Source organism: Lipophrys pholis (genome assembly GCF_963383615.2).
Source record: "Lipophrys pholis genome assembly, chromosome: 8".
NCBI lineage: Eukaryota > Metazoa > Chordata > Actinopteri > Blenniiformes > Blenniidae > Lipophrys > Lipophrys pholis.
Genome location: NC_137630.1, coordinates 30314392 through 30331426, shown reverse-complemented (window position 1 = coordinate 30331426; position 17035 = coordinate 30314392). Strand labels below are relative to the sequence as shown.

General features: G+C 46.7%; 1 protein-coding gene across 2 annotated transcripts in view; it reads left to right on the top strand.

Annotated features, from left to right (window-relative positions):
* Positions 1 to 17035, top strand: part of noc2l (NOC2-like nucleolar associated transcriptional repressor) — a 19561-nt gene extending 2526 nt beyond the window's left edge. Inside the window, exons 5-18 of one of the 2 annotated variants that reach the window (XM_080469174.1) lie at positions 826 to 916; positions 1035 to 1113; positions 2129 to 2239; positions 2319 to 2432; positions 2527 to 2715; positions 3578 to 3717; positions 4393 to 4504; positions 7026 to 7139; positions 8637 to 8738; positions 9344 to 9487; positions 12558 to 12671; positions 12795 to 12930; positions 15841 to 15957; positions 16839 to 17035. In XM_080469174.1, the coding sequence (XP_080325300.1) occupies positions 826 to 916; positions 1035 to 1113; positions 2129 to 2239; positions 2319 to 2432; positions 2527 to 2715; positions 3578 to 3717; positions 4393 to 4504; positions 7026 to 7139; positions 8637 to 8738; positions 9344 to 9487; positions 12558 to 12671; positions 12795 to 12930; positions 15841 to 15957; positions 16839 to 16939 (1664 nt within the window). In that variant the 3' untranslated portion in view covers positions 16940 to 17035. Of the gene's footprint in view, positions 1 to 825; positions 917 to 1034; positions 1114 to 2128; positions 2240 to 2318; positions 2433 to 2526; positions 2716 to 3577; positions 3718 to 4392; positions 4505 to 7025; positions 7140 to 8636; positions 8739 to 9343; positions 9496 to 12557; positions 12672 to 12794; positions 12931 to 15840; positions 15958 to 16838 lie in introns of both variants that reach the window. The other variant, XM_080469175.1, reaches the window with a different exon arrangement.

The following is a 17035-nucleotide window of genomic DNA, read 5'->3' as shown; positions in this document are numbered from 1 at the left end:
TCCAGTTTTGGCCCGAACGCTCGACAGTCCTGCTCTTGGTTCTCTGATTTGTCATTATTTTATTGAACACAAGCTGAATCCTTTCAGCTGTAACATGATCAGAATGTTGACTTATTAGATATAAGGCTTTTTTTCTCCAGTAAACTTCACACTGCATGTAATAATTAAGTTAAAGGATTAAAAGACCATAAATATTGACCGTGAACCACATTGAATGTTAGAGAAAGTTAATATCTGAATTACAAAATATGTTAAAATTAAAAGTGAAGCTTTGTTCTTTGCGCTCAAACAAACAAAATAAGAGGAAAAATTCACCCAAATGAACAGAAGGATGTCTGAGGGTTCATGTTGACTCCAGTTTAGAACAAATGTTTGATAATCAGATAGGAAATAAGTCCTGCTGAGCTCATAATCTTAACTGGAATGCTCCGAGGAACCTCTTCAGTGGAGTTTTATTGGTTAAAGTAATGAAATCAAAAGAAAAGCTCCCAGTACAGTTTTATCAAAAAAAACTTTGGTTTCAGTCTAAACTCAGAATAAATTAAATGCATGATTGATTTTGTTTATTTCATGTTGTCAATCAATGACTGCTCCCCCTCATAATTTGCTTTGACGTGTCGACGGCAGTAAACGAAAGAAAATCAACATTTTTTTGTTCCATAAATTTGTCCAGACGGTTTAATTCAGTTTAATCAAAGTGGAGGAATTCGACTGATTTCATTCCTGTGTGTTTGCAGTAAATATTCGGGAAGCTCTTATAAATATTGTTGGTTTTGACTTCAGACTTTGCAAATAAACTTTTTTCTCTGTCCTGTCGCCCTGCAGTGTTCAACGCTTTAGTCCTGTTCTGTATCAAAGATATCTACGTGGCCCTGCAGCGGATTCTCAGCCTGAAGCCGGAGCGAGACCAGAAGAAGTGAGAGATCCAGTCCAGATCAAACTCCCGAGCTCGTCGTCTCTTGTTGTTGAATCGAGGTTTATCTTCTCCTCCTCTTCCTCCTCTTCCTCCTCCCCCTCCTCCCCCTCCCCCACAGGCTCGTGTTGCCGTCGTCCAGTTCCAGGTGGCAGAAGAATCAGCTCGACATCAAGATGTATCTCAGCGGAGTCGTTCAGGTTCGACCTCGTTTCAGGTTCCTGCTTTTCTCAGGCCCCGTTTACACCGCGAAAACGGAAAAGTTCCGTAGAGTATCGGCTGGTCTGTTTCCATGACAACGGTGCCCGGAGCCACTGAAAATGCACATTTTGAAAAGGAATTACAAGGTGGAGGTTTCTGAGAACGCTCCGTCTCCGAGGAAATGGGGAAAACACATCTTCTGCACGTGCTCAGTAGAGAACAAAAACAACGGTCTCCAGAGCGCCATGACTCCCAGTCCAGATTCTCCTGGGACCTGCTACTTTTATTTTGACAGTCACCGTAATAACAATCTAACTTGGCCGTCTGTCCACTAGAATGTCCGTGACTAGTGGCCCAACAAGGAAACTGTATTTTCAGGCCACGTTTACACCAAACTGGGTTTTTACAAGAACGGATATTTCCCCCTCTATGTTTACAAAGAAATCTTCATTGACACGAACCCGCGTACACCCGGGGTACGAGTCGATAGAGAAGGAGATGGGAGGGACAATTCAGACGTATCTCTGGTGCAGAGCGGCTATGTGCAGCCCAACCTGTAGGGGGCAGTGTAGCGAGACGCATGAAGCCATGATAGCCAATCAGAATCCTGGGGGGAAATGATGTCATGAATTGTGACGAAAATATCCGCCCACCCCCGTTTAGATTCAACCAGAGAACAAGTTTCTCTAAATCTCCACTGTGGCCGGAGTTTTCAGACGTCATCGTTTGTGGCGACTCTCCGCCGTCTTCATGTGTTAGTGTGCCGCCCAAACGCAGAGCAATATCAGTTATTTCAAATACGTGTAAACGTGGCCTCGGTGTCTCTGCCATTTGCGTGTAAACATTCATCATTTCCAAACCGTTGCCATGGAAACGTAAAGCTTTCCAGCAGCGTAAACACAAAAACGATGCGTCATCATTTGGGACGTTTGTCGTGTAAACGGGGTCTCGGGTGTCGTCCCTCCTCCTGGCTGAAGCCGTGTCCCCGTCACACTTTGAGTTTCTCTCCTGCAGCTCTTGTCTTGTCTGACGGAGGCGACGGTGATCAGCGCCGTCCTGCAGCACGCCAACCAGCTGGTGCCGTATTACCTCTGTCTGCCCAAACAGTGTCGCCACCTGGTCAAGGTAACCGCCGCGCCGATGGAAGACGCCGCGCCGGGAGATTCCCGAGTGACCGCGTTTGAATCTTTTGTTTGTATTCCAGCAACTGATAAAGCAGTGGAGCACGGGAGAGGAGACGAGCCGGGTTCTGGCGTTCCTCGCACTCAATAAGATCTGCCGGCAGAAGCCAGATAGTTACCTGAACCCGATTCTCAAGGTGAGCCGCCCCAACGAAGACGTGGCATCTGAGGACGACGACGACGACGACGCAAACATCCGGCCTTGACTTCCGCTTCTCTTTCTGTTTGCAGCAAATGTACATCTCCTACGTGCAGAACTGCAAGTTCACTTCGCCCAACATGCTGCCCATGATCAACTTCATGCAGAGGACGCTCACGGAGATGTACGCCCTCGACACGCAGGCCACCTATCAGCACGCCTTCATCTACATCCGCCAGCTCGCCATCCACCTCAGGAACGCCATGACCATGAAGAAGAAGGTCTGTGTTTCACGTGGCTGGAATATGAACTCCTCTCCGATACCTTCTTATTCTTCTTCCAGATCTGAGTGACTATTGAATGTGTAGCTGAATCTTCTACACATTCAGGGGCCACAGACTTTAATCTTTAAGTTTTTCTTTGTTGTAGTGCAGAGTACACGTGATGGAAATGTTTAGATTTTCACAGACAACAAAAGAATTACAGCAGAAAATTATGACAATCTCAAGATAAAGCCAATTTTAATTCTATTTCCTGGAAGAACTGAGTGAATTTGACCTTTAAAAAAAAAAAAAAAGGTTTCGATTCGTAGTTTTTGTTCCTCAAACTTAAAAGTGACTGCAGACATTAGACATATCGTCAAAAGTGAAACTTTATTCCTGTGATTGTCCTCAGAGTTAAAATGCACATAAACAATCCCAAAATAAAAAAGTAAATGAGGCGCTGTCATTCAGTAAATTCAACCTTTAATCCAGGTTGAAGCAAAATGGCAACTCCAGAAACCCACAAGGAACGACAGAACCGAAGGGAAAAATTACGAAAAACTTGAATTTGCAAAATAAAAATCGTTTTTAGCTACAAAATCAATAAATCGATTAAATCGCAGCCCTACTTTCTGGTGTCGAATCCAGTGAAATGTCCACAAACGTATGTTTTCCTTGTAGTTTTTTCCAATTTGCTCGGTGGTTTGGCCGGTTGGAGCCTCGGCAGGCTGGTTTTGACCCACAGTTCTGACGTTTGACACGCTGATCTACAACCTGTGTTTTCCATCGTTATAAGAGGAGACGAGAGTCAGAGAAAACCTCGATCTACTTTATAGATTTGGTGATGTTGAACGTCTCACAGTGGTTTTGTGTTTTGTAGGAGACGTTCCAGTCGGTGTATAACTGGCAGTTTATCCACTGTCTGTACCTGTGGTGTCGGGCCCTGAGCACTCTTCATCCCAGCGACGTTCTTCAGCCTCTGATCTACCCGCTCTGCCAAGTCATCCTCGGCACCATCAAGTGAGTTCAAAGAAATCCTCATTCAGCCTTCAGAACGTGCCGAACAGAAATGCATTCCTTCTCCCAAGATCTGTGGTATTCAGTCGATAGAATTATTATAAAACCTAAGAAGCCATTATCTTTTCAAATCTTGACTGAATAGTTCGCCGGGGTGAGATGGTAAAATGTTAACCGAGTCCGCTTTGGGTCGTGTTGGGAGACCTCGCGCGATCTGTTTTGAAATTTGAACACCCACAGCGTCGGTATTAGTCAAATGAAGTGAGAACAATGGGTCTCCAGTTGCACCAGCAGTGTTTGAATGACAGAAACAAGGTGATAAATAAGAAAATATTATGCGAGGACGACTGCTGCGGCGCTAACAATGCGCAGGTGGGAGGAAGACGGGGGCGGGGGATGATAAAAACTCAATACCGAGTAATAATATGTGAAATAAAATGATGATTTTTGGTTTTTTGTACTTAAACAGTAAAACTCTAAGCCTGATTTTGAGATTCAAACGTATCTTTCTGTGTCGTTTTTGGATTCACAGGTGATTGTAGTTGTGTCTCTGTTTTCAAAACTCAGTTATTTATGTGATCTGTTGGAGTTTTCCTTTAAAAAGTGCAGTGAAGCCGGCACGCCGCGGTACCGTTTCCTGCCAGCAGGTGGAGGTATTGACACTCTGCTGTCTTGCAGGCTGGTGCCCACAGCCAGGTTCTACCCTCTGAGGATGCACTGCTGCAGAGCGCTCACGCTGCTGTCCAGCAGCACCAACACGTTCGTGCCCGTCCTGCCGTTCCTCCTGGAGGTGAGAGACACAGTCCGAGCCGCCGCGGCCCGTTAACGGCAGCGAACGCTCGGCGGCGAGCAGCAGTCCGTTGGGCGACCTGTCAGATGGAAACAGAGAAAATGGAGCTGTGGTGAAATGTTCCGTCGGCGGTTTGCTGTGGAAAAAAAAACAAAAAAACATGAGCGACGCACACGAGCCGCGTCTCGGCCTCAACGGCCGCAAACTGAAGGAGTTCAGGAAGAGCAGAGACACCTTGTCGTTATCAGAGCGATCGCAGGTCACCAACTGACACCCCCACCCACCCACCCACGGATCAGGTGTCAATCGTGTGTGTGTGTGTGTGTGTGTGTGTGTGTGTGTGTGTGTGTGTGTGTGTGTGTGTGTGTGTGTGTGTGTGTGTGTGTGTGTGTGTGTGTGTGTGTGTGTGTGTGTCAGATTGACCAATCCGATGAAGGCTTGGCTGTGGTTTACACTCTGGTCCTGACACGCTGTGCAGACCACATCCTCTCTGCCCATGCCCCCCCCCACACACACACATACACACACTAGAACCCCCCCCCCCCCCCGCCGCCAACAAAAGCCCAACAGCAAGCTGTGTTTATTTGTGACGCACAATACTTCCTGTGTTTTTTTTGTTTTTTTTCTCCTTTACTGTTCCCCTCGTTAAAGGCAAGCTGAGGTACGCTGCTACTGTTTTAATTAGAGCGGCAGAAACAGCCCCTTCCTCCTGTGTGTGTGTGTGTGTGTGTGTGTGTGCGTGTGCGTGTGCGTGTGTGTGTGTGCGCGTTTGTTTTCTCATATCTCTGAGGGGGGTGTATGATTTGGAGCTTCCTGCTTCAGTAGCTCTGTGTGTGTGTGTGTGTGTGTGTGTGTGTGTGTGTGTGTGTGTGTGTGTGTGTGTGTGTGTGTGTGTGTGTGTGTGTGTGTGTGTGTGTGTGTGTGTGTGTGTGTGTGTGTGTGTGTGTGTGTGTGTGTGTGTGTGTGTGTGTGTGTGTGTGTGTGTGTGTGTGTGTGTGTGTGTGTGTGTGTGTGTGTGTGTGTGTGTGCGCGCGCGCACCAGGGTTGGCCCATGCCTTCCCACTTCCCTCTGGCTCCCCCGCAGACCGCCACCACATCCTATGTTTGTACAGACAGCACCGGCCAGGAGCGTTGCTCTGCTGCACACACACACACACACACACACACACACACACACACACACAGCATTAACGACCACACACACACACACAGATACGGGGAGTCAGAAATAGCTCGATACACAAATACAAGTCAGAAATTCACTTGCGCGCTGTGGGCAGATGTGAGAGCTGAAGCTTGTAGACAAATAGCCCACACGTTGGCTCGGATGCTCTTCCACACACGGAGATAGAAATGTGTCATCTCGCGAACGATGCAGCGTTTCAAACGAGCCCAACAATCGTTGGAGCTTCTAGCAGGCGGAATATAGCCCGAAATTTAACGTGAACTCCGGTTGAATGGTTAATTACTTGTTGATTTCCTTTAGGAGATGTCCACTACAAATATCCAAGCTGATGTTTCCATGAGTTGGAAGGATGTGCAGGTTTTAAGACGAAGTTTTGGTTAGGGTTAGTAGTTGCTAAAAAATAGCGAGTAAACCAAATTTCTCAACGAGGCTAAAAAAAAGAGGGGGAACAAAGCACTTAATTGAGATAATGTAAGACGGGACCAAAACCAGTCCTCAAACCAAACAACCAAGAAAATTGTAAACAATTCAAAGAAAACATGTTGTTTTTTTTTCCCCCCATTTGTTTTTAAGAGTAGAGGACACAACACTGAGACCCGCCATGAAAGAAAACTAGCATTAGCCTCAAAGCCATGCTGTCAGGGTGAGTTTGTAAAAAAAAATACCCATAATGCAACAGCAGTAGGAGAAGTTTTGTGGACATTTCTCTGTATTTTCTACCTGAAGGTTTCATTAAAATTGGCTTTATGTCTTTATTTTTTTTATTAATTTATTTTTTTTTGTAGTATTTGTAGACATTTCCGTCTCGTATACTCTGCGCCACAACAAAGAAAACCTTTTTGAAGTTTAAATTTAAAGGTAATTGATTTTACCGGTCCGGTCCACTCGAGATGAAATTGGACTGTATGTGGTCCCTGAACTGAAATGTGTTTGACACCTCTGGTCTCAGTCCTCACCAGTTTTTAAAGGGTCTTAATTTCCTTATATTACAGCTAACTTTGGAAAGTTTATCTAATTTTAATCTATTTAAAAAAAAAATTTTTTAAATGCATTTAAAATGGAGGAAAACGTAAATTCTGTGAAAGCGTCTTTTGGCCTCTCGGGGCGAATCACTGCTCCAGCAGACATTTTGAAAAGGCATGAGGACAAACTGCGTCTCCCGATTTAAAAACAAACGCATGTAAACCTCCGTGTGGACGAGACCGGTCACCTGGTATTCATATCTGTTGACTTTCCTCAGCTCTTCCTCCTGCTCTGTGAATAAAAGATTCCCATTGTAGAATCTCCTTTTCCTCCCCTGTGAGGTCGAAGCTCTGACGTTCCTTTCTCTCGTAGATCTTCCAACAAGTGGATTTCAACAAGAAGCCGGGCCGAATGAGCAAGAAACCCATAAACTTCGCCGTCATCCTGAAGCTCAACAAGGTCAACCTGATGGAGAAAGCGTACAAGGTGAGAGTCGGTCGGAGCAGATTGATTAACTCTACGGCGGCTTTGACCGCATCCTCAACATTTACCAATTAACTGCCGTCAAACTGAAGCGATCGCCGGTAATTTGCCCGCGGGCCAAACGGATCCGTCCAGATTAGCTTTGCTGTTTTGACGTTTGCTCCTGTCGGTGGCGGTCGTGGCGGGTGGGCGGAGTCCCGGTTGCTCTCGGCGACGCTGCGTGTCAGGAGACGGATTGGGGTTAGCGGCTGAAAGCCCCTCTGTCGGGCTCTGAAACGAGCCCCGGGTCGACACGCTCGGCGCCGCGGCCAAGAGGATTGCCGCACGGCCCCCTGGGATTATCCCCCACCGCCCGCCCGCCGCCGCCGCCGCCGGTTTTGCTGCTGTCGCCTGGACGCCGGCCACCGACCCCGATCTGTCAAGCTGCAGAGCGTGGCGGCGGAGGGAAAGAGGCGCCTGCACTGTGGAGCCGCCGCCGCCACTTGTTCACACCTCATTTTAGTTTCGCGTTTCGAAGGTTAAATCAAACTTGTGTGAAGATTTGCTTTTGCACCCGTCACTTAAATCTCCTACGATCCCGTTAACGTGATGACATTTCAGAGGAAAATCATCGTTTTTGCATTTTTGTTTGCAGAAAAGTTTCACGTTTACACGCCTGCGAGTTTTTGTTTGTTTTTGTGGTGAAACCACACACACACACACACGCAGCAGAGAACAACATAAACAATAACAACGGGAGCAAACTGACATTCTTGTGGACAGGCGACAAAGTTGTTACAGTGACCGTCAAAATAAAACTACCAAGTCAATATGAACTTGGGAGTCATGGCACGGCGGAGGAAACGCTGTTCCGATTGTCTACTGAGCACGTGCAGAAGGATTGTTTAGGGCGACGGAGTTTCAGAAACGTTCCATTTCCAGTGACTCGTTGGCAGGTGAACCCAAAACTCTTCTGAAACGAGCACGACGCGTTTTAACTTGAAATGTTGCTGTATAAACAACGTCTGGTTCTCAGGTCAGGACTTAAATGAACATTAACTCCATAAACAAAACGACAAAATCTAGTTTCCGTGGCGTTTTTAACTGTTTATTTACCATTGGAGGGTTCACGTACTTCTCTTAATGATAACCCAAAGCTTCTTTACAGCTTTATAACTACAGAGAAGAGCTTTGTGTCCAGATACTCGTCGCTCCAGTGGCCATTCAGACGTCTACAATACTTCTTAGTACCATGAAAACTCTGATGTTTAAAACATTTGTGGGGGAAAGAAGCAGCATTTTTGTATTTTTAGAAGAAAAAAAAATTCCCTTTTTCTTTTTTGTTCTGACGTTTGTGACGTTGAGATATTTCACTACAACATGTTTCCGTAAAGACGTTAAAGGAGACGCAGCAGCAGTTTGACTCATCGACCGAATATTTATTTTACATTCTCATGAATTCTGCCTGGATCTTCTTCCCATGGATTTTCTCTCTCTTCTCTCTTCGCCCTCGGGTTTCAGGACGGGATGATCGACCAGCTCTACGACCTGATCCTGGAGTATTTCCACACTCAGGCCGGCTCCATCGGCTTCCCCGAACTCGCCCTGCCCACCGTCATCCAGGTAACGCGGCCTGCGACGCCCGTTCAGCCGAATTCAAATCTGATTGAAGTTGTATAGAGAAGAAGACCCTGAAAAATCTAATTAATATTGAGGGATTATGAGGATGAATTAATGATTAATTTGAACTTCTCATTAATGACGCGTGCAGTATTCGACCCGGTACCAGTATCTGTGCATTCCCACATTTATGCATTTACATTGATCAACCTGGATGACGGAGTCACAATCATAATATAGATTATATATACATCCCTTAAAAGGTGTTTCAAACAGTCAAAAACCAAAACTTGTGTCATAATACAATAGAAAAATGTCTTAATGACATTTTAATTCATAGCTTAACGCCTGTTTGACATTAATTAGTTTTCCAGCCTCGTCTAGAATTAGAAATTATTTTATATTCTTATATTTACAGAAGCAGATGAGTTTGTTCTCACAACATGAACGTAAATGATCAGTAGATTATTTAAGATCAGCTTCCTACGAATTATATGAGCCGACAGGATCATCCTTTCTTTGTTGTTTTTTTTTTTTGTTTTTTTTTTCCGGTCTTTTTCTTGCCCTCCTCTTCCTCCTCATCTTCCTCGTCCTCCTTGTCCCTGCAGCTGAAAGCGTTCCTGAAGGAATGCAAAGTGGGCAATTACGCCAAGCCGGTGCGCCAGCTGCTGGAGAAGGTGCAGGAGAACAGCAGCTACATCACAGGACGTAGACAGAAGGCCGCCTTCGGAGTGGCGGACGCCGCCGCTGTGGTGAGAGGGTGTGTGTGCGTGCGTGTGTGTGTGTGTGTGTGTGTGTGTGAGTGAGACAGACAGACAGAAACTGCCCCAAAGGCATTTTTTCTTCTTCTTCCTAAACTTCACCTCGTCACTCGTCTCTCTTCAGCCTCTTGGTTGGGTTTTTGCAGATATTTCAATTAAAGCGTTCTAATTTAAAGTGAAGCAAAATGTTATTAAGAAGGAGAAAAAAAACCCGGTGTTACCAAGTGAAGACAGAAAACTTTTGTTGTGTCTTGGAGGTTCGTTTCCACGACAACGGTGCTCGGAACAACTCGTCTCTGTGAAAACAGGAAAACATAGTAACAAGTTCTTCTGCACATGCTCAGTAGATGGACGGTAACGACTCCCGGTCCATCGTTTGCAAAACTTTTCCATGGAAAAGAAACTAAAAGTTTCCGATACCAAAGCACAAAAACGTTGTCGTGTAAACGATGCCTTAAAGAAGCAGGAGAATTTCAGTGATGCTGAAGCTTTTAACAACAAGACATGTTCAAACGGAGTGGAACTTTGAGGTTCAGATATTCACATGTAAAATGAGGAGCTGGAGACGGTTTGACCATTAAAAGCTGAAGTGTTAATCAAACGGAGGCGACGTGGAGAAGACCAACAGACCCATGGATTTATTGAATGTCCTCTCTTCAAAATGCCACGTGTGTTGGTGGAACATCGCTGTATGGAGAGGGAGAGCAGGAAACGTCTCCCAGCAGCCTGAACCTACAGCAGCTTCACTAGAAAATGGACCCGAAAAAGCTGCAGGCTGCATTAAATAAATGATAATAAATAACTGTCAGCCTCCCGTCACTGAAACTGGGATGTGGTTCCACATGCGAGGAGCCTGAGAGCAGAAGCTCCGCCTCCCGCTCTACTTTTCGAAAACCTAGGGACCTCCGGTGAACGGCACTCTGAGAACCAAGTGTTCTACCGGGTTAATCTCGGACCGACAGCTTGTTAAGATACGATGAAGTCTGACTGGGTCACGGCGGTGAATTAAAACCTTCGTTTGGAGCCAAAACCCGAAGGAGCTTGAAGTGAGTCATTTTCAGTGCAGCGGCAGTTTGTTTGGGCTCCGATCCAGCGAGGCTCGTGATGGCCGACCCCTCCCTGCACAAACCCCGAGACCCCCGTGTGCCGACGTGAGCTTTGAACCAGCAACCTTAATCACCACGTCTGAGTGTGTTTCATGTGTGTTGACTCAGTGTCTTCGCTACCTGTCCTCACATGTTGGCTCTGTTCACGGCCACGTCTCCGCCGAGAGGCCCGGTGCGACGCACCGATGAGTATTTCAGGGCGTTTTAGGATGAAAGAGGTCAGTCTTTGTAATTTAGCTGATGAGATATTGTGTGTGTGTGTGTGTGTGTGTGTGTGTGTGTGTGTGTGTGTGTGTGTGTGTGTGTGTGTGTGTGTGTGTGTGTGTGTGTGTGTGTGTGTGTGTGTGTGTGTGTGTGTGTGTGTGTGTGTGTGTGTGTGTGTGTGTGTGTGTGTGTGTGTGTGTGTGTGTGTGTGTGTGTGTGTGTGTGTGTGTGTGTGTGTGTGTGGCGCCGTGCCAGCGCCTGTCGCCACGGCTCAGTGGAAGCTGTCTCCGCCGTGCTGCCGGCACAGCGACGGCAGAGGAGGAGCGGCGACAGCCCGGCTGCTGCCGCGCTGGAAAGGTCACGGCCCCCCCGCGGCCAAACCCCCCTCCCCCTCCCCCTAACCCCGCCCCCACATGATGCCGTCCAAACTGAGGCCCCGTTTACACAACGCTTTCAAGTGAAAACACAAACTTTGTGGTGCATTTTGTTGTGTCGTTGACGCTCTAAACACTAAAAATCCAACCTTTTTGAAACCGTCTCCGTGGAAACGGGCGAAACAGTAAATGGGCTTAATGGACGCTTTTCAACTGCGTGAGCAGCCCCTGAGCGCTTTACATCGTCAGTCACGGTCACACATTCAGGGCCATGCAAGGCGCTGTCACTCCACTGGGAGCAGTTGAGGGTTCAGTGTCTTGCTCAAGGACACTTTGGCATGTGGAGATGGGAATCAAACCTGCAACCTTCCTAACCTAATGCACCTTTTTTCTTTTTTTTCTTTTTTTTTTTACATTTTGACTCCTGTCTCCATAATAAGAGGCGGAAATGCAACTTTTGTCAAAAGAGAAGTGGTTTGACTCCGTCTCCATGGAAATGGGCGGGGGGGCATCGTGCTCATAGTGAATTGTTCTTCTGCACATGCTCAGTAGAGACAATCAGAACAAAGCTTCCTCCCTGGTGTCATGACTCCCAGTCCATATTCTCCTGGACTTGGTGCTTTTATTTTCCCCGTAATAACAATTGTGTGTGTGTGTGTGTGTGTGTGTGTGTGTGTGTGTGTGTGTGTGTGTGTGTGTGTGTGTGTGTGTGTGTGTGTGTGTGTGTGTGTGTGTGTGTGTGTGTGTGTGTGTGTGTGTGTGTGTGTGTGTGTGTGTGTGTGTGTGTGTGTGTGTGTGTGTGTGTGTGTGTGTGGTTTCGTTACCATAACCACCAACAGTCGACTCGTTACCCATCATGCTTTCTGTTTTGGTTTCAGCATTTCTGTCCTTTCTATAAAAAGCAGAAGTTACTTTCTAAAGATTGCCATCGAAGTGCAAAACTTTTCTGAAACGACGCGTTCCCACTTGAAATGTCGGGTAAGCGGGCGTGAGCCTCATCACTGATGCCACGCCTCCATCCACATGCCGCGTCCGCAGGTGGATGTTTATGTCCTCATCATACGTGTCCCCCGTCCTAATGGCCGCCCCGGCAAATTGTGGCGAATGTGTAAAGCTGAGCGGCGCGGGAGGCCGCGGTCTGTCCGCTCTATTGGATTTGCCGGTCAGATAATGCGATTGGGCCGAATCAATACGTCCACAAAGACCTTTCGGGGCAGGAGGAGATCTCTCCTTTCAGCCGTCTTTAATCGCTCTCTCCTCCGGATCGCCGTCTCGTCTCGGCCGCCTGCCTCGCCTCCGCTGATGGGAAGTTGTGGCTGAAAGCCTCGGAAATGGTTTTAGATCGGCTCGTCTCAACAAAGATTTGTCGTCTCTCAGGCGTCGTGGGAGAAGCAGGTGCAGCAGGAGGGGACTCCACTCAGCAGGTACTACGCCCAGTGGAAGAAGCTGCGGGAGAAGGAGATCCAGCTGGAGATCTCCGGCAAAGAACGGGTGAGAATCACTTCACTCTCCCTCCCTGTCGACGCAAAGCACTTCTGTTTCCTCGGGTCATCATACGGTCACATGACTTGTCGGTCGGTTCTCACTGCTGCCGGTGTGTTTCGGTTTTTAAAGATGGAGGATCTGGACCTGCCTGAGATCAAACGCAAGAAGGTCCAGGAGAAGAAGGTCGAGGACAAGAAAGAGTTTAAGGATCTGTTCGAGTCCGACAGTGACTCAGACGGAGACGACACGGGACTCAAAGTCAGAGGTGAGACGGCGTTTAGACGCAGGCGATCATTTCACTTTAAAACCGTCCGGTGGACGCCACCAGGTGGCAGCAGAGGACACGTTCTCAAGTGAAAACTGAAAACCTTCAGAGTTTTGAGGGTCTGCTTACATGGCAACATTGTTCAAATCACTGGAAATCCAACTTTTTGAAAACTCCAAGGTTGAACTTAACGCTCCAAATCCGTCACCGTGGAAACGAGGATCACTTTTATTGTAATGCTGCTATCGCACATGTTCACCACGACTGTAGTGAATAGTTCTTCTGCTCATGCTCAGTCGATGTTATGAATAACGATGTTTCCTCCGTGATGTCAGGACTCTCGGTCCATATTGGTACTTTTATTTTGACAGTCACCGTAATAACAATCCAACTTGGTAGTCTTGTCCATTAGAATGTCCGTGTTCTTCCGTTGTTAATATTTAGAGAGTTTTGTTCTCCGCTGCATGTGTGTGTGGTTTCATTAGAAAAACAAACAGCACCCACTAGTGGCCCAACATGAAAACTACATCGTTTCCATATAAACGGACATCCTTTTCAAAAAGTTGCCTTTTGACTTGAAACGTGTAAACGGGTAGAAATACACTGCAAAAAAAGTATATATATAAATATAAGATATAAAAACTAAATTTGAGAAGAAAATTACTTAAAGTAAAATGATCTGGCTATGAAGCAAGTAAATTCTACTTGATAAGAAATCTTCAAATTAGATTACTAAATCTAGATTTAAAATTACACTGTAAAGTCAAGGACTAAAAATATGTAAATACAAAATAAGATTTTTACGGTCACCATAATAACAATCCAGCTCAGTCAGAAAGTCTGCGTTCTCTTATTGTTTATGTTTATAGCATATTGTTCTGTGCATGTGTGCATATTTTTATGACAAAAGTAACTAACGGTGCCAACTAGTGGCCCATTGTGAAAACTACAACACATTTCTTCCGTTCTGTTTTCCGAATGTTGCCGTGTAAACGTGAAACTTTTCTGAAACAAAGAGGCAAAGTGTGTGTGTGTGTGTGTGTGTGTGTGTGTGTGTGTGTGTGTGTGTGTGTGTGTGTGTGTGTGTGTGTGTGTGTGTGTGTGTGTGTGTGTGTGTGTGGTGCAGAAGATGGATGCATGTTGTGCAGCAGATGATGTCGTTCCCCCTCTGGGCCTCCAGGGGGCGGTGTTTCGTTTCCCCAGCAGAGTGTGGAGTCCACGACAGTTTGATTTCTCTGCTCGGTTGTTTGTGCGACGCCGCTCACTATCTTTAAAGATTGCCGTGACGTGATGAGCTGCAGAGCCGTTAGCCCAGCGGAGCGTCCTCGGGAATCAGAACAAACTCCCACTGCAGGGAGAATCAGATCCTTTAACCCCCGCACGTCTCGTCCTGTCGGGGTCGCCCACAGGTCACCGGCAGCTGCAGACCTCCCGTTACAGCTTTCCACTCGGACGCGCTCCGGGCGGGACAAAAAGAACCTCCGCAAGGTCACGGAGGAAAGGAGTGGGCGGCGGGGATTTTAAAAAAAAAAAAAATTTTTTTTTTTTATAAATGCATCTGGACCTCATTGTAGGGAGAGTCCCAACAAACGGACCGGCAGCTGCTGCCACCCCCACCCCCACCCCCACCCCCACCCCCTCCACTTCTCGTCACCCTCCCCTCCACCCCTCCCAAACCCTCGTGCGCACACACACGAACTAAAACCCCTCGACAGGAAGTACAGGCTTGGATCCCAGCGGGGGTTCCTAATTCAAACCAGCCCACTGGAACAGCCAGAGGTGCCCCCCCCCCCCCCCCCCTCTCTCTTTAATTCTCTCGCTCTCTCTCTCTCTCTCTCTCTCTCTCTGGCTTCTCGTCTGTAACCAGCTGCCCCCGCATGTCCTCGCAACACGTGCACACACTCACACATTTCTCTCCGATGCGCACACACACACACACACGCCGCCGCCTCGTCGTCCAGCCTCCGAGAGCCAGAAGCTCTCGGGCAGCTCACCAAAGCTCTCTGTGGTCTCGTACACTCCCGGAAAGAGGGGGAAGTTTGAGCCTGATGATTTAGATAGATGTGTGTGTGTGTGTGGGGAGGGGGGGGGGGGGTGTCAGTGTGTGGTAGCAATAAGTCATCCAGGTCATCTGGGGGAAGCCTTTGGTACTGAAGCCTGCAGCGTCCATCTGAGCAAGTTTGAGACGAGTTATCTGTTTCTGCATGTGTGTTCGTTTACTGTGTGTGTGTGTGTGTGTGTGTGTGTGTGTGTGTGTGTGTGTGTGTGTGTGTGTGTGTGTGTGTGTGTGTGTGTGTGTGTGTGTGTGTGTGTGTGTGTGTGTGTGTGTGTGTGTGTGTGTGTGTGTGTGTGTGTGTGTGTGTGTGTGTGTGTGTGTGTGTGTGTGTGTGTGTGTGTGTCGTAGCACCACCAGCCCCTCATCACACCTCAACTTCAAAGCCCGTAGACCTCAGTTGTCCCTTTGGCGCTCGCTCTCTCGCTCCCTCTCTCACTCCCTCTCTCTCTCTCTCTCTCTCTCTCTCTCTCTCTCTCTCTCTCTCTCTCTCTCTCTCTCTCTCTCTCTCTCTCTCTCTCTCTCCCGTCATCGTCGTAGCGGTGGAACCTGCCTGCTATCTCCATTTGCTATATTTAGGCCATGAGCCTAAGATGTCTGAAATTGCCGGTAGTAAACTGTCATGGGTGTTTGTGCGGCGGCGGCGGCGCCTGTAATCGACTCTCGGCTCCATCTCGGGAGGAAATAGACACCTCCAGCTGCCTCTGATACCTGGCCCACATATCCACGTCTCCGCAGTCCTCAGACGTCAGCGATGCACCGGCGCAAACTTAGAAAAAAAAAAAAAATAAAAAACCTCTGAAGAAAGTTAAAAAATTCACTGCAGTTCAATGTTTTTTTCCTTTTGCTTCCCTCAGGTAAGAAGAGCGGCGGCGCGTCAGACGATGAAGACGGCGCGTCAGACGATGAAGACGACGCTCGTGAGGATCTGTCTGACTTGAGTGAAGGCGGAGACGTGGAGGGAGGAGACTCAGGTTCGTCCAGTCGCTTTCTTTGACGTTTAAACGGCCACATGCGGTCGTCTCGGGTGGGACGCATCTTTTTATTTAACCTTTAAATTGAAACTTTTTAAAAGTTTTTTCTTTGTTGTGGCGAGTATACGTGTTGAAAATGTCTATTTTTATAGAAATCTAACAATTACTACAGGAAATTGTTCCAATCTCAACATAAAGTAAATTTTTAATGAAACCTTCTGGTGGAAAAATACAGTAAAATGTCCCCCAAAAAAAAAAACCCTGTTGCATTCTGGGTGTTTTTACAAACTCCGCCTGGCTTTGAGGCTAATGCTAGTTAGCGATCTTTCACACCAGCATCACCGATTTCTCAGCTCGGATCAAATGTTCACAATTTTCTTGGTGGTTTCAGCCTCTTGGTTGACACTCCTGCTTCGGTCTAACAAGCTGGAATTTAAAAATATATTTAAAAGTCTTAATAGAAATAATTCTGCTCATATGATGCGATTTTAGTGTTTATTCTGGAGACTGACAGTTTGATTGGAATGTCAATTAGTTATTCAGGTAGAGAATTTAAAAAGTTTGATTGTAGTTTAAAAAGAAAATACTAAGAAATTAGATATAGGAGCTGTTGCTCAATATTTGAGCTGTGATTATTACATTTTTCGTATTCTTGAGAAAATAGTTGCTCTGGATTCATTTAAACGGCAACTTCATGTAGTAAAACAATAAAAAAAAAAGGCCAAAAGAGCCAAACTGTGGATATTTATTCTGCAGAATCGTACAAGAGAAACGAGAAGAGAAATAAATCAGAAAATGGCTGAATTAGTATTTAGATGTAAAGTTTTAAGTTTGAATTCTATGACGAGCTTCATGTGTGTTTCTCTTGTCGCCGGTTCCAGACCACGACGCCCCTCAGCCGCTGTCGTCCTCGGCTCTGATCAAGCTGGCGGAGGGAGACGAGGACGTGGTGGAGGACCTGCAGCTGTCGGACGACGACTGAGACCCGCCACGTCTGTATCGCGTTTAGATTTTTGTACAGAAGAACAAAAAAAAAAAAAAAATCAAGTTCTGGATTTAATTTTAATAAACAAAGAAA